General features: G+C 44.6%; 1 protein-coding gene and 1 long non-coding RNA gene across 4 annotated transcripts; one reads left to right on the plus strand and one right to left on the minus strand.

Annotated features, from left to right (window-relative positions):
• Positions 1–4491: 4491 nt before the first annotated feature.
• LOC127296913 (uncharacterized) lies at positions 4492–6833 on the minus strand. Of its 3 annotated transcripts, XR_011743974.1 has the most exons (4): positions 6578–6833; positions 5418–5534; positions 4926–5023; positions 4492–4836 (listed from the first exon to the last, which is right to left on the minus strand). It is a non-coding gene; the product is annotated as an uncharacterized lncRNA (long non-coding RNA). The 3 variants fall into 3 exon arrangements; XR_011743975.1 differs by lacking the exon at positions 5418–5534; XR_011743973.1 differs by lacking the exon at positions 6578–6833 and having other exon boundaries at positions 5418–5965.
• Positions 6834–7256: 423 nt separating this feature from the next.
• LOC127347978 (uncharacterized) lies at positions 7257–20334 on the plus strand. The gene is made up of 4 exons (XM_051374104.2): positions 7257–7853; positions 7938–8635; positions 11529–11921; positions 20119–20334. Exons 1-4 carry the CDS (start codon positions 7742–7744, stop codon positions 20332–20334), a joined length of 1419 nt encoding a protein of 472 aa, XP_051230064.2. The 5' UTR covers positions 7257–7741.
• The last annotated feature ends 2371 nt before the right edge of the window (positions 20335–22705 follow it).

Consider the following 22705-nt stretch of genomic DNA (forward strand, 5'->3'; position numbering starts at 1 on the left):
GCTTGGATTGCGTGTTCGCCGTAGGAAAATTTTTGTTTTCTATGCAACGTTATCCTACAAAACTAACAAGGGAGTCTTGCAACACCACCGCCGGGGAGACGGCCGATAGATTGCAACAAAATCTCGCGGCGGCGGCTCCCATGGCAGCCACACATAGGAGTAATTTTGGCTTAGCTACGTGAGGTATTGCAGCCATCAGATAACGTTAGAAAACCGATCGGACTGCGTATCAATACCGATCCATTTGATGTAATTCATGCACCGGCCAAAATGGATCCTTTGAAAGTGCATGAGGATACCTTCTTAGAGAAAGGATTCTCTGTTCGGATGGCGCGAGAGGATACTTTACTGGGAGTGTATCTTACGTGATAAACATGTGATTTTGAGGACATTTATGTCGAGTGTTTACATTTCACAACACGTAAAGATACAAATGACCAAAAAAGGTTACTTTAGATGATGTTACTATTGCAATGATGATTAGCAATACACCAATTGTTGGTCGGTTACTTTCTGCGACATGTAAAGATATAAAATGCCAAAAAGGTTACTTTAGATGAAACGTGAGGATACCCGGCAGAAGAAGGATCCAACTTGCAAAGCACAAAGCATGGATACATTTTCTAGAAAAAAATGATCATTTCTATAGTGTGTGAGGATACCTTGCTCTAAAAAGATTCATAGGTGCCAAATATCAGATTCCTCCGGCGGCGCATAAGGATACCTTGCCGGAAGAGTATCTCACGTGCCAAGCATATAAGAAGTGTTCTTTTTGCCCATCTACTCAGATATCAAAGGGGTTTAGGCTTTACTATCTAAAGTAACGTATTTTGGCTATTGATATCTTTACGAGTCACTAAAGTAACCATTCGATACACATTATCTCGAAATTATATGGTTGGCACGTGGGGTACTCTTCCGGCAAGGTATCTTTATGCGTCGCCGGAGGAATCTGATATTTGGAACCTAGGAATCTTTTTTCGAGCAAGGTATCCACACACACTATAGAAAGGATCCTTTTTACTAGAAAATGTGTCCGTGCTTTGTGCTTTGCAAGTCAGATCCTTCTTCTACCGGGTATCCTCACGCTTCATCTAAAGTAACATTTTGGCCATTTGTATCTTTACATGTCGCAGAAAGTAACCGACCAACAAGTGGTGTCTTGCTAACCATGATTGCAATAGTAACATCATCTAAAGTAACCTTTTTTGGTCATTTGTATTTTTACGTGTTGTGAAATGTAAACACTCGACATAAATGTCCTCGAAATCACATGTTTGTCACGTAAGATACTCTCCAAGTAAAGTATCCTCTCGTGCCATCGGAGGGATCGCTTCAACCGAAGAGAGGATCCTTTCTCTAAGAAGGTATTCTCACGCACTTTCAAAGGGATCCATTTTGGCTGGTGCGTGAATTACATGAAATGGATCGGTATTGATACGCAGTCCGATCGAATTTCTAACGTTATCCGATGGCTGCAACACCTCACGTAGCTAAGCCGAAATTACTCCTATGTATCCATTCGAACTCGGGTTCCCTTTTCCAGCAGAGGTATCTTCATGCACTATCGAAAGGATCGGTCCTGGCAGATACACAAACCGGCCATTGATATCTTTATGTGTCACGAAAGTAACCATTATATATACATGTCCTCGAAAAAATAAATTTGCCACGTAAGATACTCTTCCAGCAAGGTATCTTCGAGCGCCATCGAAGGTATCCTGTCTTTGGCACCTGAGAACCCTTTTTAGCAAGGTATCCACACGTAAGGACTATCAGCTCCTATCACTATATATTGTGGTAAATGAATCCCTTATCACTGAATCCCTAAGGCCACGAGATGGTGTTCTTTTTGCCCATCTACGCAGATATCAAAGGGGTTTAGGGTTTAGTGTCTAAAGTAACGTATTTTGGCAACTGATATCTTTACGTGTCACTCGATATACATTATCTCTAAGAAGGTATCCTCACGCACCTTCGAAGGGATCCATTTTGGCGATTGCCTGAATTACATCTAATGGATCGGTATTTGCAGATATGCTGTCCGATCGATTTTCTAACGATATCCGGTGGCTATAACACCTCCAGCTAAGACTAAATTACTCATATATGTATAAGCTATCAATTCGAACTTGGGTTCCCTTTTCCAGCAGAGATATCTCCACGCACTATCGAAAGGATCGGTCCTGGCGGATACGCAAACCAGCCATTGGTATCTTTACGTGTCACGAAAGTAACCATTATATATACATATCCTCTAAAGTATACATTTTCCACGTAAGATACTCTTTCAGCATGGTATCTTCAAGTGCCATCGAAGGTATCCTATGTTTGGCACTTGGGAACCCTTTTTTGAGCAAGGTATCCACACGTAAAGATATCGAAAAGATCTTGTTTTCCTAGAAAATTTATCCCTGATTGGATCCTTGATCCGGCCGGGTATCCTCATGCGTCATCTAAAGTAAATACTTTTTGCCATTGGTATCATGTCGCGAAAGTAGCCATCTGACCGGTCTTCTAGCGTTGTCTGATGGCTACAGCAGCTCGGGTCGCTAAGCCGAGTTAGTACGCTTGACCCTATGCATCATATATTCGACATATAAGGACTATCAACTCTTATCACTATATATTGTGGTGAATGAATCCCTTATCACTTAATCCCTGCGGCCACGAGATGGTGTTCTTTTTGCCCACCTACGCAGATATCAAAGGGGTTTAGGGTTTAGTGTCTAAAGTAATGTATTTTGGCAACTGATATCTTTATGTGTCACTAATGTAACCATTCAATACACATTATGTCGAAAGTATATGCTTGGCTCGTGAGATACTTTTCTGGCAAGGTATCCTTATGCGTTGTCGGAGGAATCTTATATTTATCACCTAGGAATCTTTTTTTTTGGGCAAGGTATCCTCCCACACTATAGAAAGGATTTTTTTTCCTAGCAAATGTATCTGTGCTTTGTGCTTTGGAAGTTGGATCCTTCTTCCGGTCGGGTATCCTCACGCTTCATCTAAAGTAACTTTTTTGGCCATGCGTATCTTTTCATGTCACAGAAAGTAACCATTCGGCATACATGTCCTCAAATCACATGTTTGTCACGTAAGATCCTTTCTCTAAGAAGGTATCGTCACACACTTTCGAAGGGATCCATTTTGGCAGGTAGGTGAACTACATCTAAAGGATCGGTATTGACCGATACGTAGTCCGATCGATCTTCTAGTGAAATCATGGTCAAACTGAAAACCGTTCGGTGGCTAAGAAAAAAATTCCGCGATAATAAGATATCCAAGAATGTGTCTATGAGTAACCTGTTCTTCTAAGCATGATTATAAAATAGAACCATCATATTAAAATTGAATACTGTTTGGTGCATAAGAATTAGTTGTGCCGGCTATTAACATATCCAACATTGTGTCCGTGAGTAACCACTGGTCGTGTATCACTAACCATGATTATAAAACATAACCATCATATTCAAATTGAAAAAGTTTGGTGTGTAGTAAGTTATTTGCTGAGCTATTAAGATATCCAATCTTGTGTCTAAGAGTAACCTCTGATGGCTTATCGCCATTATTGTAAATAGTACCATCATTTTCAGATTTGAAAACCATTCGGTGCCTAAAAATTTCTTTCGATAGTTAATAAGATATCCAAGCATGTGTTTAATAGTAACCTCTAGTGGGGTATCCCTAACAATGATTTTCAATTGTAAAAACATATTCAAATTTGAAAACCATTTGGTCCCTAAGATAGTATTTTATGAGCTAATAAGATATGCAAGCATGTGGTTGTGAGTAACCATTAATGATGCATCGCTAACCATGATTCTAAATAGTAACATCATAGTCAAATTGAATAGTGTTCGATGCCTAAAGAGTTCTTTTCCAAGCTAGTAGGATATCTAAGAATATGTCTGTGAGTAACCGCAAGTCGTGTATCACTAACCATGATCGTAAAAAGAATAATCATATTAAAACTAAAAACCATTCGGTTCGTAAGAAGTTATTTTTCAAGCTATTAAGAAATCCAAGCTTGTGTCTCGGAGTAACCGTCTAACCAGGATTATAAATAGTACCATCATATTCATATTGAAAACCCATGTTTTTCTTTTCCAAGATAATAAAATATCCAAGCATGTGTCTCCATGTCGTGTATCGCTAACCATGATTATAAATAGTACAATCATAGTCAAATTGCAACCCATTCGGTGCCTAAAAAGTTACTTTCCAAGCTATTAAGATATATAAGCTTGTGTCGGTAAAAAATACCATCATATTCATTTTTAAAATCGTTCGGTGGCTAAGTTCTTTTGAGAGCTAATAAGATTGTCAAGGATGTGTCTCTAAGTAATCGCCAGTGATGTACCCCTAATCACAATTGTAAATAGTACCATCAAATGTTTGATGCATACAAATTTCTTTAGAGAGATAGTAAGATATCCAAGCATGTGTCTAAGTGTAATAAACAATGAATGCTAAATCTTGGTCCGATTATCAAAGTGGTGAGACTTTTTTTGTAATAATATAATGCCAAATCCTCACTAAGGTGATAAATTCAATCCAGCACAATTGGTATGGAATGTAATTAGCCACTAAATATGAGACTACATTGTACAAGCACAGTCAACTCAAGATATCTTGTCGCCACAAGCTACATATACACAAGTAGGGAATATGAAACCACATGAATTCCCGAGAGTTCACGATCACCAATGCAGGAGCCAAATAAACGAATGAACTTCCTTGAATTAATGGAAGCTGAGAACCAAGAAAAGTATGGAGTATTGTTGTAAGACCCGACACGAACAACATGGTGGATATGACTGTTGCGTCCACCTGCCACATGAAAGGATCTTATTATTTCAAGGCAGTTCTCCAGCTAAATGCAAAATAAGGGTAATTAAGAAAGGAAGGGAAGGTCATACATCAGATCCGCCCAAGATTGGTATCATTATCAAAGGAATAAAAACAAGTGAACCAGCTATTTAGAAGTAATGTTGTATGCCATAAAATACGAGGAGTCCTGCAGTGGAAAGATAAAATTTAGTGAATGTCTGCCCCTACAGTTTCTATCAGATTGACATCAAATTCATCAAAAAAAAGTAAAAGAATAGAAGGTCAAATGTGTAATGATTTCCAACGTGGGAGGGGCCACGTGGTATTTTTGATAGCAGGGGTACAACATCACCGAAATTGCAAGCATGAGGACTTGAACTCGGGTGGGTGGGAAGGCATCAGCCCCTCCCCACCACTAGGCTATGCCTTAGTCTGTGAAGGTCAAATGTGTAGTGTGTTGAGCACAAGGTTTTGTGTCGTGCTCTGTAATTAAAAATGAAGCTGAAAGACGTGCGCCCTACAATACGCTAAACCCATTTCATCCTTACAAATCGTTAGGTAAATTCAGTCTGTCAACCAACCTAAAAGTATCTTCTAAATATTGGAAAGCCCCTTCAAAGTTGAAGTATGTCTGAACCCGCACGAGAAGCCCAAGACCTAATCCAATGCCCAAAGCAGTTCATTTACTACTTGGATATCTAGGGGAGACATCAATAAAGACAAAGTAATCAGTTGTCGGTAGTCTTCGATTAACTAGAGATAACTAAGCAAATAAGAGTATCAGGTAACACTACTATTAGATGCAGTCTGAGTAGAATAACCTTAACATTCTTTTAACATCATTCACAAAAAAAAAAAATTCTTTTAACATAAGGTGAGTATGACAAAGGACACATGCAGCACTTTCACATTTCTGGTGCTTGACTCTTAAAGTATGATGCAAATGGTTATAAAAATGACCAGTATCATCAAAAAACTAACTTACCATTCACAAAATTATAGTTCTTAATATTTATGTCTATATAATATATATGCATGTGAAACCCAAAAAAAGGTAAATTCAGCTGATATAACTCATGTTTTCAGTTGTTTTTTTACATGATAGCACAATCTAACAAACAATATGAGTACATATATATATATATATATATATATATATATATATATATATATTTATTTATTTATTTATTTATGACCATCTGCGCCACTTAGGAGGAAGCACAGAAAGCAAACACCGCACCTGCACATACACATTGAGAGGTCTAACTTGTTTTAGCACACTTTCCATACTTTTGGAGTTGAAAATTTAAAGCTGGCTAAAAAGGCAATGTAAGTACTAAGTACCAAAAGCAAACACATCTGAGTACCTAATTAGGTTCTTACGAGATAAGGTCATTGCCAATTGGCTTCTTCATTCTATTTTGCATCTACTCAAGCCCCAGACTCATGCATAAATTTATGAGCTACAGATCTATATGCTACAGCATGGGTAAAAAAATGAAAAAAATGAGCTATCATTTGGCTTATCCTTGGGGATCTCTGTATCCAATTCTTTCAGAAGCAGAAACTGCAAGGACTTTTAACAAGATTGAAGATGCATAACAAAACTGCAGCATCGGGGAAGTGCTTTTATAAACCTATTTACCAGATCGAACTAAGGCAACCCAATTTGTAGAAGAATCGGTGAGACCCTAGGCAACTACTCAATTGAATCAAGCGAGCGTGAGGCAGCCGGACGCACGGGAGATAGGGGAGACTCGTAGCTTGTAGGTGAGCAGCTGCCAGAAGTCGACTGTGTCACGAGCGAGATGCCTTAGCCGGATCCGACCCGATGGCGCCGGGCATGGGCGAGGGCGACTCCGATAGCCCCCGAATACCAGAGAGGATCGGGCGTCCTGGAGTGGAAAGGAGCGGGGACGACGAGGCGAGCTCCGGGATTGGCTGGATTTCGATTTCACCTTGACAGGAAGGAGAAGAGAAGGGAAAATAGGAGGAGTGCAGAGTGCGAGTTTTTTTTTTTTTTTTGAGAATTCCAAAACGCTTTATAATTCAGCGTTTAGAATGATTACAGGAAAAGACATACCCGCTGCAGAAATGGTGAATGGAACCTGGGTGCGCGCGCACCCATTTACGAAAAGTTTAAAAAATGCTGTTTAAAAGTTTTAAAAAAATGTGAAGTAAATTTTACATGTATATATTATGTTGATACTTACTCGTGTGTGTTTTCACGGAAAAATACCATTGTGTGTGACCTACACAAAAATGACAAAATACAAATTCCTATTCCTATGAATAGTACAAATTCCTATTCACTATTCTCATTTGGACATTTTGTCATTTTTATGCAGGCCACACACAATGGTATTTTTTCGTGAAAACTCACACGAGTAAGTATCAACATAATATGTACATGCAAAATTTTACTCCCTCCTTCTCGCGGCTTAAGGCGTGAGATTTTCTGCACACTTATTAAGGAGACTTCAAGATTCGTTAGCCAGGAGAGAAAATTTGGGAAACTTTCCTTTCCTACCCCTGCATGCATCACCTCCTTAATTCTCTCTACTCTTCACGCGGCCTCTTCGGTTTCCCATCGTGCCGTCTACGTTCTCGACCCTGCCCCCTCTCTCTCCTGCACAGGACCTCCATTGATGGAGAGGCGGATCCATGGGAAATCTTGCTGGCCAACCGGAGGGGGAATACATGAGCATCCATTGGGCGCATCTTTGTGCCACGGATCGTCCCCAATTTTCACGGTTGAGATCGAGATCAGATGAGGAGATGGGGTCTTGGCGCCATGGTTTGAAATCCCCATCGAAATTTTGGACGACCTATAAGAGCTTGCCGCCATGGTTGCTGTGTTCATTGTCCCCTTCCTCTAGTCCTTCTTCTGGTTCTTCCTCAAATCATGGCGCAGCTGGACCTGAACGAGCCCATAGACTGGGATGATCTTGATGATTTCGATGGGGAGGCTAGGGAACTTGCAGGAGATTTTTTCTTTGGGATGGACAGTGACGAAGGTAAAGATTTTTGTTTGATTCATTCTGTTATTTGAGGTGGAGACAACTTGTTTCGGTTCTTACAAGTTCCTGTTTTTTGAGCAGATGATGATAGCAATGGCGATCAGAGACGGCGCATGTTGGACATGAATTCATCCGCAGGAGGGGGGAACGGTCGAGGACGGCGTACTCTTGGACTCACTGGTCTGCGATCAGCTCAGAGGTGGAACATGGATGATTCAGGCAGTGGCGGTCTAGGGCGTGGCCCGCTGTACGTGGGCGAGTCGAGCAGTGCTGCAGCTCGCCGTGGCACACAGGCGGGAATGGAGCACAGTTCGCGGGCGACGGAGCTCGCCGTGGCGCACAGTTCGCGGGCGACGGAAGCTGCGACGGAGCTCGCCGTGGCGCACAGTTCACGGGCGCCTCTAGCGGCAGCGATACTGGCCATGAGGGAGGTGACGGCGAGGCTCACCTCGTGCCCTTCCCTCTCTTCGATGGCGTCTTCATGTTCACTAGTCCCTCCGTCGCCGCACGAGCCCGTGGGCGTGCTGGGCGCGGAGCTGCTGGACGAGGCGGTCGTGGGCGTGGAGCTGCAGGACGAGGTGACCGTGGACGCGGAGCAGCAGGGCGAGGTGACCGTGGACGCGGAGCTCCTGGGCGCGGAGCAGCAGGACGAGGCGCTCGTGGGCGTGGAGCTCCTGGGAGGGGACGCGGTGGCCGTGGAGGTGCCGATGGTGGCCATGACCAGGAGACCGATGGGCAAGATCAGGAAGCTGAGCAGAACGGAGGAGAAGATAGCGATGGTGCCACTAGTAGAAAAACGTCCATTCGTACCGGTTCCAGAGGGGCATTCGTACCGGTTTTGCAACCGGTATAAAACTTCCGGCACTAAAGCCCCCCCCCTTTCGTACCGGTTGCTTACGAACCGGTATAAAAGGGGCCTCCACGTGGGCCACCAGGAGAGCTCAGGGCTAAGGATCTTTGGTACCGGTTGGTAATACGAACCGGTACCAAAGGTTCCCCCGCGGCAGGGAATTTGCCCAAATCTCTGCCGCGGCAGAGAATTGGCTTTTTAGGGTTTTTGGAGGGGTTTAGGGATATCGGTTTGTTTCATATCGCGTCGATGCACCAGAAACGCGTTTGGGTTTAGGTAGTACATGAAGATCAAGATGATGCATAGCAAGTTGGTGCATATAATATAACACACATGTTATTGCATAAGATCGCAAATTAAGTAGCACTATGCATGAAGATCGATCTTCATGCATAGTGGTGCTCTCCGAGGCGTACTCTATATATGTCTATTACATGTAGCATATTGGTACTCTTCGAGTCAACTACATATGTAACATGTACATCTTCATTCATAGTGGTACTCTGCGAGTGGTGGTATGACGTCCCGAAGGAAAAATCCCGCCAATTCCTCGCCTATTGCTATGAAGCGGTCATCGAGTGGGAGCTTGTTCCGCTTTCTTGCCAACTATAAAAGAATAAGATACAAATGAATACATGAAACAACTATTATTGAAACTCAGCACAACTTATGATAACAAAACAAATTTGTGAAGATTGTTTTTGTACCTCTTTATTTCTTTCATTATTCGTTCTCTCGTTGACAATTCTGCGGATGTACTCGCAAACGAAGAATCCACAGAGATCGGTCCCCGGAGGTTGTTGCGGGCATTTCTTTACAAGAATATAATTCAATCAAACAATAGTCAAGTATGATAATTAAAAGGTGTGTGGACCTAGGTAGTACTACTTACTTTCGCACGCCATCGCAGCTTCGGTGTCCATTCACGGGACGTATCTTCCTTGATGAAAGTTTGCCATACGCTGCTCGACAAAAGAAAATGCATAAAAGAGTCATCAATTAGTTCAAAGCAGGAAATTAACGAAACAAACCGATAAGAATTAAAATTACCTTCTGAGCATTAAAAAACAAGACACGTATAGATCCTTTTTTTTGCTTAGTGACTCCAAGACTTCAACTTCTCCAATTTCCAAATTGATGACGAGAAGAATAAAGTGAAACCTACGCACGTTTCAATATGTAGTGTCATATATATAAGTCATTAGTTAAAATTTTGACATACGGTGAGCAAAATATAATGTGTTATAAGACAGTAAGACTCACTGGAAGTTGTAAGGCCAAAGTATTAGCTTTTTGTCACGTTGTCGCTTCAAAAACCTTAGCAAAGTCTACGGTATATCCTTGTTATAGAGGGGATTCTCTATGGTTTTAACATGCATTGTGTGCGGGTCAATGAACCCAATGTCTGTGATATCGTCCCTTTTGCATTCGAGCATCTTCGATCTGCATAATATAGCGCACAAAAGATTATAATCTGCAGACAATGAACGACTTCTCAAATTAAATAAATAAATCACTTACAGACAATAGCAACTGATGATTGATTTGTCGAGGGCCCGGAGATTGTATAACTGAAAGAGTTCGGCGAAGTCAACGTTCACACAGTACTCCTGGAAGTAGTGCTCTTCCCTAACTCGCACCATGATAGTCTCGATCCCTTCCTTTGAGGCCTTAAGGTACCACGAATGCAAGTTACGCATACATGTTGGTACCTTCCTGAGATTCTCGACCAAATCTTTCCCTTGAACAAACTGATATGCTCGTTCAGCGAAGGCGTAATCAGTTGCGTCTTGTCGAGAACTTTGAACGGTCTTCCCGTCAAACACCTTGAGAGGGGCGACCGATTGAACGGGTTGTTGTCCGAGCTGGTAGACACTGTGTATCCCTTTTATCTCCCTGATACCCGATTGAACGGGTTTTGTCGCCTCGATCATCTTGTCATACGACCTTTCAATAGAACGCGCATAGTCAGATGGCGGCGATGGTACAGGGTCATATAGATTGTCAACGGTACGCACAACTTTCACCCGATCTAGTGTCTTCTCGAAAGGTATCTCTGGCACTTTCGGTGCAAAAAAATTCTTCACCTCGGCCTGAACGGCCTCCGTGTTTTCCTCTGGAGTTTTTTCCCAAGGTAACTTCTCAGTAGGCGGCAGTTGTTTCTCCTTTCTAGCTTTCTTCCTAGGCGGCGTACCGTTCCGCTTAACGGACGCTGTCTTACGCGGAGGATCTCGAGATGGTGGACTCACGCTGGGGTCCCTCTCAGGTAGGTGTGGACTTGGCTGCTCACCAGGACTGCCACCAGGAGGAGTCGATGGCATTTGCTACTCATGTGTAGGAGTCGGTGGCCTTTGCAAAAGGACGACGTACTTCTTCGGCCATAGGGCGAAACCGTGCTTGACATCGGCCAGTGTCCTCTCATCTTCACCTCTAGGAATATCAAGCTCCACTTTTTCAAAACCCGAAACAACTTCATCCACCCCGACACGAACACAACCAGGTGGAATGGGCATATGATGGTGCATTGCTCCATCTTCACTTGGGTACACATAGCCGACCGCCACCTTAACAGACGCGGTCCTGATTAACATATGTAGCTCGCAATCTGTCTTCTCCGTGACATAATCCACGGGGTAGCTTCCTCCACATCCGTCAAGATGCGAGGAACCGACACTGCTTCTTCGCTGAGATGGGGCAGCATCGGCTTGTGGATCCTGTAGAAACAGCGGCTGATCAGGTGCCCTCTGATTTCTCTCAAGAGCCTCCACCCTAGTTAACAATTCCGTTACAATGTCGGCGTCCTTCTCTACGACTTCATCCAGCCGTGGGCGCCGCTCGAGGCCGCCGCGCGCGGGGTGCCGGCCGTGCACTTCAGCACGTGCAGCGCCGCCGCCACGGCCTTCTTCGCCCACTGCCTCCAGAACGAGCGCGTCCCCCGCGCGTTGCCGTTCGAGGCCATCAGCCTCGGCGGCCCCGACGAGGACGCCAAGTACACCGCGCTGCTCGCCATCCGCTGCGACGGCGGCACCGCGCTCGTGCCCGACCCACCGCGGGTGGAGCTCGGTGCTGGAGTCCATGGCGGCGGGCGTTCCGATGGTGGCGAGCCAGAGTTCTCGTTGGCGGACGGGCGGAGCGGCGTCTCGTCGTCGAACACCTTGCGGGCAGTGGGCACGGCGGTAGCTAGGGAGGGAAAGAAGGAGGAGAGGGCTGGGGAGGTTACCTACGGGCGGCGGCGGCTGCGTCGGCGGTGGCGGCTGCGTCGGCGGCGGCGGCTGCGTTGGCGGCGGCGTGGGTGCGTCGGCGGCGTCGGCGTCTCTGCTTCGTCGCGCGGCTAAGGGAGAGAATGAGGGGATTTGGGGATTTTCGGTCGCCGGCTAAGTCCTAAACAGGGGGATCGACCTTTGGTACCGGTTGGTGCCACCAACCGGTACGAAAGACCTTTCGTACCGGTTGGTGCTACCAACCGGTACCAAATGTATTTTTTTTGTTTTCCTTTTTCTTTTACTGTTTTCTTTTCTTTTGCTGTTTCTTTTTTCTTTTACTGTTTTCTTCTTTCTTTTCTGTTTCTTTTTCCTTTTATTTTGTGTTTCTTTTCTTTTCTTTTCATTTTCTATTTCTTTTCATTTTCTATTTCTTTTCTTTTCATTTTCTATTTCTTTTCATTTTCTATTTCTTTTCATTTTCTATTTCTTTTCTTTTCATTTTCTATTTCTTTTCATTTTCTATTTCTTTTCTTTTCATTTTCGTTCCCCTTTCTTTTGTGTTTCTTTTCTTTTATATTTCTTTTCTATATATTTTCTAATTCTTTTCTATATATTATCTATTTCTATTCTTTACTCTTGCCACGACGCCGTCCGCGCGGGAAACTTTCCCGCCACGTACGACGGAAAAAGGCGGGAAAGAAAGGGCGGGAATAAAATTTTATTACGATTGAACTCGAATTAAAATACATAGCTTAACTGAAAATTAAAGATACATGGCCAAATTCTACTGTTGGAGTCATTCAGTCATACTCGTGCCTAGCCCTGTAGTAGTCGCCACTGTAGTCATCGTAGTCGCCATCATCATCGTCGCTGGCATCGGGGTCGCGGTACTCTCCGGTCGGCGGGTGAGCACGCGTGGGCTGGGACTGAGGGTAGCGCAGGCGGGGGCCACGGTAGGCCATGACGCCCTGGAGAGTCCGGCCGCGCCACCACAGCCGACGGCCGGCCTCGTTGAAGTTCGAAGGAGGCGGACCGCCCTCCTCATGCCTGGAAAGCGCCCTCTCACGCCGATTGATGAAGAAGCTTTCCCAAGTCGGGCTGTAGTCGGGATGCCACTGGGGATTCCTCCGCTGCTCTGGCGTGAGCTCGAAGTAGTAGTGGTTCGTGATGGCCATCTCGCGCGCCACACCTAGAGGGACTGGAGGGACCGGTACGCCTCCGACGCTTAGCAACCAGCCGGTCGGGACGCGGTAGCCCGGCGGGCAGGGGTAGTTCGAGGCGCAAAGCGCCTCCGCCTCCCGGGGGGTTAGAGATGCGATGGAAGCCATGGGAGAGAATGATGAGGTTTGCAGATATGAGTCTAGATGTGATATGTAAATGGTGGCCAAGCCTACATATATATAGTGAAAAAATGGCGGGAAGACAAAGGCGGGAACCGGTGGAAAGCGTGGGAAGAAAATAGGCGGGAAGACAGAGGCAAACCTTTAGTACCGGTTGGTGGGTGCAACCGGTACTAAAGCTGTCGGCAGGATAAGGACGCCCTGCTCGATGAGATAAAGTATGTAGCGCACGACGCCCTGTCGGTGGGATAAGGACGCGTGGGTAACCTTTAGTACCGGTTGGTGGGTGCAACCGGTACTAAAGCTGTCGGCAGGATAAGGACGCCCTGCTCGATGAGATAAAGTATGTAGCGCACGACGCCCTGTCGGTGGGATAAGGACGCGTGGGTAACCTTTAGTACCGGTTCGTGTCTGCAACCGGTACTAAAGCTGTCGGCAGGATAAGGACGCCCTGCTCGATGAGATAAAGTATGTAGCGCACGACGCCCTGTCGGTGGGATAAGGACGCGTGGGTAACCTTTAGTACCGGTTCGTGTCTGCAACCGGTACTAAAGCTGTCGGCAGGATAAGGACGCTCTGCCTATAAAAGGAGCATCGATACACCATGGGAAGCAGCTCAACAAGCCAACATGGATGGAGAGTTTCATCACCATGGATGGAGGAAAGGGTTGGGAAATCTCCCGTGGCGGAACTTGTCGAAGATGCCCTTGGTGCACACGCCCTATGGCATCTTCGGAAGTTCCGCCTCGGAAAAATTTCCCTGCAAGCCCGTGGAAGACTCCATCTCCTCTAACAATGTTGGGGAAAGGGTTGGGAAATCTCCCGTGGCGGAACTTGTCGAAGATGCCCTTGGTGCACACGCCATATGGCATCTTCGGAAGTTCCGCCTCGGAAAAATTTCCCTGCAAGCCCGTGGAAGACTCCATCTCCTCTAACAATGTTGCGGAAAGGGTTGGGAAATCTCCCGTGGCGGAACTTCTCGAATATGCCCTTGGTGCACATGCCCTATATATGGCATATTCGGAAGTTCCGCCTCGGAAAAATTTCCCTGCAAGCCCGTGACTTAACTAGTAAAACAAGCCAACCATCTCCATTGTTAATATCTTACATACAGTAACATCATTACACAAAAGTGATTTCCATATTGAGATACACAAGTTATGATCCCTATATGTAGCTACCTAGTCTTCTGAGTTTTCTTCGCCCGTTTCCCTTTCTTCTTACTGCGACGCAACCATGGACAATCTTCATTGTTTAAGATGATGCTTGGGTCAATTTTTACCTTGAAGGGTGGAATATCGTCAAACTTATTATAATCTTCTGACATGTCTGTCTTGTCCTCTACTCCCACGATGTTTCTTTTTCTGAAAGAACTATGTGCCGCTTTGGCTCATCGTATGATGTGTCCTCTTGCCTTTCTTTTCTTTTTTTTTGGTTTGCTAGACATATCCTTCACATAAAAAACCTGAGCCACTTCACTGGCTAGGACGAATGGTTCGGTGTCGTACCCAAGAATATTGAAATCCACTGTAGTCATTCCGCATCGCGGGTCTACTGTACCCGTCTTTCGGGTTGAACCATTTACACCAGAACAAAGGGACCTTGAAATTAGGTCCATAGTCAAGTTCCCATATCTCCTCTATGTACCCATAATATGTGACCTTGTTCCCATTGCCATCTTACGCATCAAAGCGGACACCACTGTTTTGGTTGGTGCTCTTTTTGTCTTGGGCGAAAGTGTAAAATGTGTTCCCATTAATCTCGTACCCTTGAAAAGTCGATATAGTAGAAGATGGTTGCTTGGCCAACAAGTACAGCTGCTCGTCATCGGTGACATTCATGAGACGTGTTTGCAACCAACCGCCGAAAGTCTTCATGTGTTCTCCATCAATCCAATCTTCACGTTGCTCCGGGTATTTAGAGCGTAAGATCTCCTTGTGTTCCTCTTTGTACGGAGCCACCAAGATGGAATTATGTAGAACTGTGTAGTGTTCTTGAGTGAAAGAATGTCCGTCCATACACGTTGCTGATTTCTTTCCTAGCGTGCCTTTTCCACGCAGTCTCCCCTCATAGCGCGATTCAGGAACACCGATCGGCTTAAGGTCGAATAAAGTCAACACAAAACTCAATGACCTCCTCTGTTCCATAGCCCTTTGAGCTTCTTCCTTATGGCCTAGCACGGTTATGAACGTACTTCTTTAAGACTCCCATGAATCTCTCAAATGGGAACATGTTGTGTAGAAATACAGGACCGAGAACGCCAATCTCTTCGACCAGGTGAACTAGGAGATGTGTCATAATATTGAAGAAGGATGGTGGGAACATCAACTCGAAGCTGACTAGACATTGGACCACATCCTTCTGTAAATTTTGTAGAGTAAGTGGATTGATCACCTTCTGAGAAATTGCATTGAGGAACGCACATAGCTTCACAATGGGTACTCGAACATTTTCCGGCAGAAGCCCCCTCAATGCAACCGGAAGTAATTGTGTCATAATCACGTGGCAGTCATGAGACTTTAGGTTTTGAAACTTTTTCTCCAACATGTTTATTATTCCCTTTATATTCGACGAGAAGCCAGACGGGACCTTGATGCTACTCAGGACTTCAAAAAAGATCTCCTTCTCCTCTTTGGTAAGAGCATAGCTGGCAGGACCTTGATACTTCTCTGGATTCAGGTTGTTTCCTTCGTGGATACTTTGCTGGTCCTGCCGTGCATCCGGTGTATCTTTTGTCTTCCCATACACGCCCAAGAAGTTTAGCAGGTTCACGCAAAGATTTTTCGTCACGTGCATCACGTCGATTGCAGAGTGAACCTCTAAGAATTTCCAGTAGGGTAGCTCCCAAAATATCGACTTCTTCTTCCACATGGGTACGTGTCCGTCAACATCATGCGGAACAGATTGTCCGCCGGGACCCTTTCCAAAGATCACTTTTAAATCCTTGACCATATCATATATAACTTCCCCATTAGGGCGGGTAGGCTTCGTTCGGTTATCTGCCTCACCTCCGAAATGCTTTCCTCTCTTTCTTACGTGATGTTGTTTTGGAAGAAATCGACGATGCCCCAGGTACACATTCTTGTTTCCCAAATAATTACTATCAGTCTCACCTAAACAGTGTGTGCATGCATTGTATCCCTTGTTTGACTGCCCTAAAATGTTACCAAGAGCAGGGCAATCATTGATGGTTACAAATAACAATGCTCGTAGGTTAAATTCCTTTTGTTCGTGCTCATCCCACACAGGTACACGTTCGTCACGCCACAACTCTAAAAGTTCTTCAACCAATGGCCTCAGGTACACATCAATGTCGTTGCCGGGTTGCTTCGGGCCCTGGATGAGCACTGGCATCATAATGAACTTCCGCTTCATGCACAACCAAGGAGGAAGGTTATAGATACATAGAGTCACTGGCCAGGTGCTATGACTGGAGCTCTGCTCCCCGAAAGGATTAAAGCCATCTGTACTTAGACCAAATCTTAAGTTCCTTGCGTCATCTGAAAATGACTTGAACTCTCTGTCGATTTTTCTCAACTGCGACCCGTCATCGGGGTGTCTCAGCATCACATCTTTCTTACGGTCCTCTTTGTGCCATCGCAACACCTTGGCATGCTCTTTGTTCTGGAACAAACGTTTCAACCGTGGTATTATAGGAGCATACCACATCACCTTCGCAGGAACCCTCTTCCTGGGGGTGGACTCACCCTCAACATCGCCAGGGTCATCTCGCCTGATCTTATACCTCAATGCACTACATACCGGGCATGCATTCAAATTCTCGTACTCCCCGCGGTAGAGGATGCAGTCATTGATGCATGCATGTATCTTCTGCACCTCTAATCCTAGAGGGCAGACAACCTTCTTTGCTTCGTACGTGCTAGAGGGCAACACATTCTCCCCTGGAAGCATCTTCTTTATTATTTTCAGCAACTTTTCAAATCCCTTGTCAGAAGTACCATTCTATGCCTTCCACTGCAGCAATTCCAGCGTGGTACCCAGCTTTTTCTGACCATTTTCGCAATTTGGGTACAACAGTTTGTTGTGATCCTCTAACATTTTCTCCAACTTCAACCTCTCCTTTTCATTTCCGCAGTTCATCTTCGCATCAAGAATGGCCCGACCCAAATCGTCATCCGGGTCATCAAAAATCGGCTCATCGAAAATGAGCTCTTCTTCAGCTTCGTCTTCCCCCATTCTACTACCACCGTCTTCAGTGAATAAGGGATAGTTGTCACTATCCTCTTCTTCTTCGTTGTCTTCCAATATAACCCCTCTTTCTCCGTGCTTGGTCCAACAATTATAGCTGGGCATGAAACCATTCTCCAGCAGGTGGACGTGAAGGGTCTTCGAGGTAGAGTAATCCTTCATATTCTTACAGGAACTACATGGACAATACATGAAACCATTCGACCGCCTGTTTGCCTCAGCCACGTTGAGAAAATAATGCATGCCAGTAATGAACTCGGGATGGCACCGGTCACCGTACATCCATTGTCGACTCATCTGCATTTTATATGTATATCAAAAATCATTAAGTACACAACATCATGGATATATGAGTGACCAACTTAATTAATATTCAAGTTCATCACATAAAACTAAGTTTTTTTATAAAAAAGAAGAGGCTCACCGAGGTTGTACGGTGCCGGCTAGGGGACGACGCTAGCGATCGACGGCGGTGAGGACGGGGATGATACTAATTAAAACCTACAAAATATACCATAATTTCAGCTCAAATTGATTATAAAAAAAGTAAAATCCCTAACTTAGGCATTTCATCAAACACCTTGCTAGCACTAGAAAAATAGTACGAGTTAAACTACCAAAGAAATGAGCTAAATTAGGAACGCCGGAAGAAAGGATGATATTGCTAACCCTTGGATAGATGGAGGTCGTTAATCTTGTTAAAATGGTGGAGAAAGAATGAAAATTTGTTGGAGTGTGAGAGGTGCAAAAGTTTTAGAAATGTGAGAGAGATGAAAATGAGAATGGATCGGGGGCGGGGGAGGGGCAGTGAGCATATGAGGCACCCTTTAGTACCGGTTGCTAACACAAACCGGTACCAAAGGTCCAACCTTGGCCCCACCCTCACCTACCATTCTGGCCGAAGACCTTTCGTACCGGTTCCTAACACGAACCGGTACGAAAGCTCGTAACAAACCGGTACGAATGCCTGAGCGTCCGAACCGGTACAAATGCCACCTTTAATACCGGTTCGTAAGGGAACCGGTATTAAAGTCTTAGATGGATGAGAGGTTTTCTACTAGTGTGCAGGTACTGTTCGTTTGCATGTACACTGTTCACTGTTTGCATGTACACTGTTCACAGTTTGCTGTTTTCAGAATCATGTCCGTTTTGCATATTAGTAGATCATGTCGAGTTTGATCATGTTTTTTAGAATCAAAATTTTCAGATTAACAGAATAATAGATCATGTCCATCTGCTACTGTTTTTGAGAATCGAAATTCTAAGTTTACAGATTAATAGATCATGTTATATCATGTTGATCATTCTACTGTTTTTAAAATTTTCTAGGATCAACTCATGAAAATTTGCTACTTTATAATGTTGGTAATGCTACTGTTTTACAAGCACTTGTTATACTACTGTTTCAGATGCATGGTCCATTTGATTTGGAATAATTTTAGATTAATTAGTTCAAGTATATCATGTCCATTTGATTTGGAGTTGTGCTACTGTTTTTTTCTAATATTATGCTACTGGTTTTTTTTGCAGTTGTGCCATTAGGACGAATGGTGAACGTCCGTAGGGTTTATAGTGATGAGGACAAAATAATTATTCTTGCAGCCCTTTTGCGTAAAACAAAGCCAGACGTCTTGAGTTTTGGTGTAACAAAGGAAGTGGCGGCCCAGTTTATGGTACCGTTGCGAGTTGTGCAACGTGTATGGTTTGATCATCTTGAGGGTATTGAGAATGTTTGTAACAAGAAGCCTTTGAATTGTTGGTGTAAAAGAGTTGAAGTTGATCCCGCAGCCATCATGCAAATTCCACCATCCAAGAGAACAACTTTGAAGGACCTAGCTTTTGAGCTGAACATGTCGATATCCACTTTGCACAGGAGGTTCAAGGAGAAGGAATTTAGGAGGCACTCAAATGCCATCAAACCTCGCATCACGGATGACAACAAGAAAGAAAGGGTTCGGTATGCACTCAGTAGGAGTGTGGATCCTAAGTTCCAAGGCTCATACAACGTCGTCCACATGGATGAAAAATGGTTTTACAGAACCAAAGGTTCTCAAAATTATTATTTGGCCAATGAAGAGGAAGAACCATACCGATCATGTCAAAGCAAGAATTACATTGAGAAGGTCATGTTTCTATGTGTTGTGGGGAGACCACGGTTTGATGAGGATGGCAATTGTATTTTTGATGGTAAAATTGGTATGTTCCCTTTTGTGACCGAGAAGCCGGCGGAACGTCGTAGTGACAACCGCCCTAGGGGAACAATGGAAACGAAAACGAGGAATGTTACACGAGCTGTTAGCCGAGAGTTCCTTATTGAAAAAGTCTTGCCCGCTATCAAGGAGAAGTGGCCGTTGGAGGATCGTTGGAGCCCAATATTCATTCAACAAGATAACGCCAAGACTCATGTGTCGCCAAATGATCCCGAATTTTTAGAAGCGGCTGCTGCAGGTGGTTGGGACATTAGACTAGTTTGTCAACCTCCAAACTCTCCGGATACAAATATTCTTGATTTGGGTTTATTCGCCGCTCTCCAATCGTTGTTTCAAAAAAAATCACCAACTTCTATTCTTGACATTCTCATGAAGGTAAAGAGATTTTAAATGGTTTTACTAGCATCATTTCAATTATTATTTTTTACTAATCGTAGCATTCTAATGAAGGTACAACAAGCATGGAATGAGTACCCAGCTGAGAGGAGCAATCGTGTCTTCTTGACACATCAAACGTGGATGGTGGAGGTCATGAAGCTTATGGGAGAGCACCGGTACAAGATCCCTCACATGAGGAAGGGGGTTCTAGAGAGATTACAGATTCTTCCTCAAGTGCTCCATGTTGATCCCGCTATTGTAAATGCCGCTAGAGAGTTTATCATGTAGAGAGTCCAATGGCCAAGAATCTTCAATTTGTAATGGCATGAAATATCTAAGTGATGCATGAACATTGCTATGCCATGGTACTAATCAGTTTTGCATTACAATCTCATCATACCACAATGTCCAAATATTTCATTACATAATCCTTATTTTCTCTACTCCTCACGGAAACAGTACAAGCCATTGTCATCAAGATAGAAGTTCGGATGATAAATATCGAACATAACATCAAATATTACTTGCTCACCGGCTGTGAGAAAATCATACTGATGCACTTCTTCTCCAACCATCTCCACATCATCACCTTCTATTCCTTCCATCACCGAAGCATTATCTTCAACATGAACATCATGGGCTTCTTCCATCTCCGGAGCAATATCTTCTACACCGTCCATCTCCGCAACAATTTCTACTCCATCATTCATCATGTCAACTCCATCTTGAAGAACAAGTTCATTGTCTAGGGTGGGGAGCCACTCATCGAAAGTAGTCTGCAAATTAGTAAGCCACTGCATATAAAATTTGAACAAAATTAGCATGTGTTCTTCAACATATACTCTCCCATGAAGTACAGTACAAAACCAATCTGGTATCCCCATGAATCATCCTGTTATCCCCAGATTTTAGCACAATCAAGGAGATGGGCCGTAATTGAGATGGGCTTGAGGAAGATGCACGTGGAGAATATCTGAAGCGGCCTCGCACGAGAGTTTGGGCTAAGTTGCCCGTGTATCTGTATATTATTAGATCATTTTTAGAATTAAAGATAGAGTTTGGCTCGTACACGGTTAGGTGTGCTTCCTGATTAGAAAGTTCCTTGGACTATAAATATGTACTTAGGGTTATTGAAATCGAGGACAATCACGTTCACAACAAACACAAACCAGGCGCATCGCCACCCCTTATTTCGAGGGTTTCTTCCGGGTAAGCATCATGCTGCCTAGATCGCATCTTGCGATCTAGGCAGTACACGTTTATTCGATTACCTTGTGTTACTCGTGCTGAAGCATTGTTGATGGCGAGTAGCACTATTTATCGTAGATGTTTTGGGGCTTGCATTGATGCTTTTCTTACACATATTTGTTTAGCAATGCTGTCCTTCGATATCTAGCTGTCCTTGCACCTATCCAGGTGTAAGGGCAGCACCTTGCTTGTTCGTTACTTAGTAGATCCGATCTGTTATAGTTGCTCCTTGTTCTTCAAGGATTAGTTTAATATCTGCATGATTAGGCCTTATGCTGGGGTTGGATGATCCGGTAGTGCGTTAGGTGTTGTTTTACCGTTCCTACAAGGGATGTTCCGGGAATTGACTTAATGTTGGTTTTTAGGCCTCTTTTAGGAGTAGTTTCCATCATCTTTCGTATCTGTTAGGCCCAGCTACGCGTAGGATGTTCCGGTTATGCGGTGAAAACCCTAAACTGTCGTAGATTGGTTCAGCTTTGTTTTGATCAAGCAGGATCCCCATGTCATCGTAAATCCAACGTGAATCATGGGGCGATCGGCTCTTTGAGCCGATCCACAGGGCAACCTGAGAGCCGATCGGGCTCGTATTTAATGTTTACATGTCTACCATGCAGGAGACTAGTCGAAGCAATCCAACACCTTCCTGACCAGGTCTAGGTCAGGTGGCACGCCCTTGCAACCGCCTGGACGTGTGCTAGGACTTTGCGGGACGACGCGAGGCGCCAGGGCCCACTAAGCGGTCGTGGGAGCCTCCCGGCTCTTCGTGTTGCTTAACCACTGCTCGCCGGTGAGTTTTGGCAGGCAACACATTCTGGCACGCCCGGTGGGACACTTTCTACAACAACCCCGTCAACGTCGGTAGCCAAGATGTCGGACGAACTGATCAAGTACGAGGATCTACCTGCAGAGCATAAGAAGAAATACGATGAGCTGAAGGCCATCTTTGAAGCCGATCTCATCGGCTCTTTTGAGAAGACCCGTTCGCACGGCATCAGGTTTAAAGGATTCACACCCGAAGGCGCGTTCGAGGGTTTAGATTTGTCTCTCCCTTCGGAGGAACGTACCAGAGCCCTGCGCCAAGAAATTAACTATGCTGTGGCTCATCCTCTACATCGGCATTCTGAAAGCCTGGTGAATACGCTTGAGCGAGTTGCGCTTCGTGTGGTGCAAGAAATCATGAAACATCAGTATTCTCCGTCAGGACCCGCTTTAGGGACTCATCATGGAGAGATATCATTCCACACCGGGCCACCACTGCCATTCGCGATGGCAGCTCCACAGCAACAAGGTTCACCGGCATACGTTGTCTACAAGGTTGGGGGTGATCCTAGCGACTACCAATTCTTGTATGAGCCGCCCAAGGAGATCCCACATGGATACGTGTGCACATACGTGCCGGACTGCAACAACT

This window comes from Lolium perenne, chromosome 4 (genome assembly GCF_019359855.2).
Source record: "Lolium perenne isolate Kyuss_39 chromosome 4, Kyuss_2.0, whole genome shotgun sequence".
Classification (NCBI taxonomy): Eukaryota; Viridiplantae; Streptophyta; class Magnoliopsida; order Poales; family Poaceae; genus Lolium; species Lolium perenne.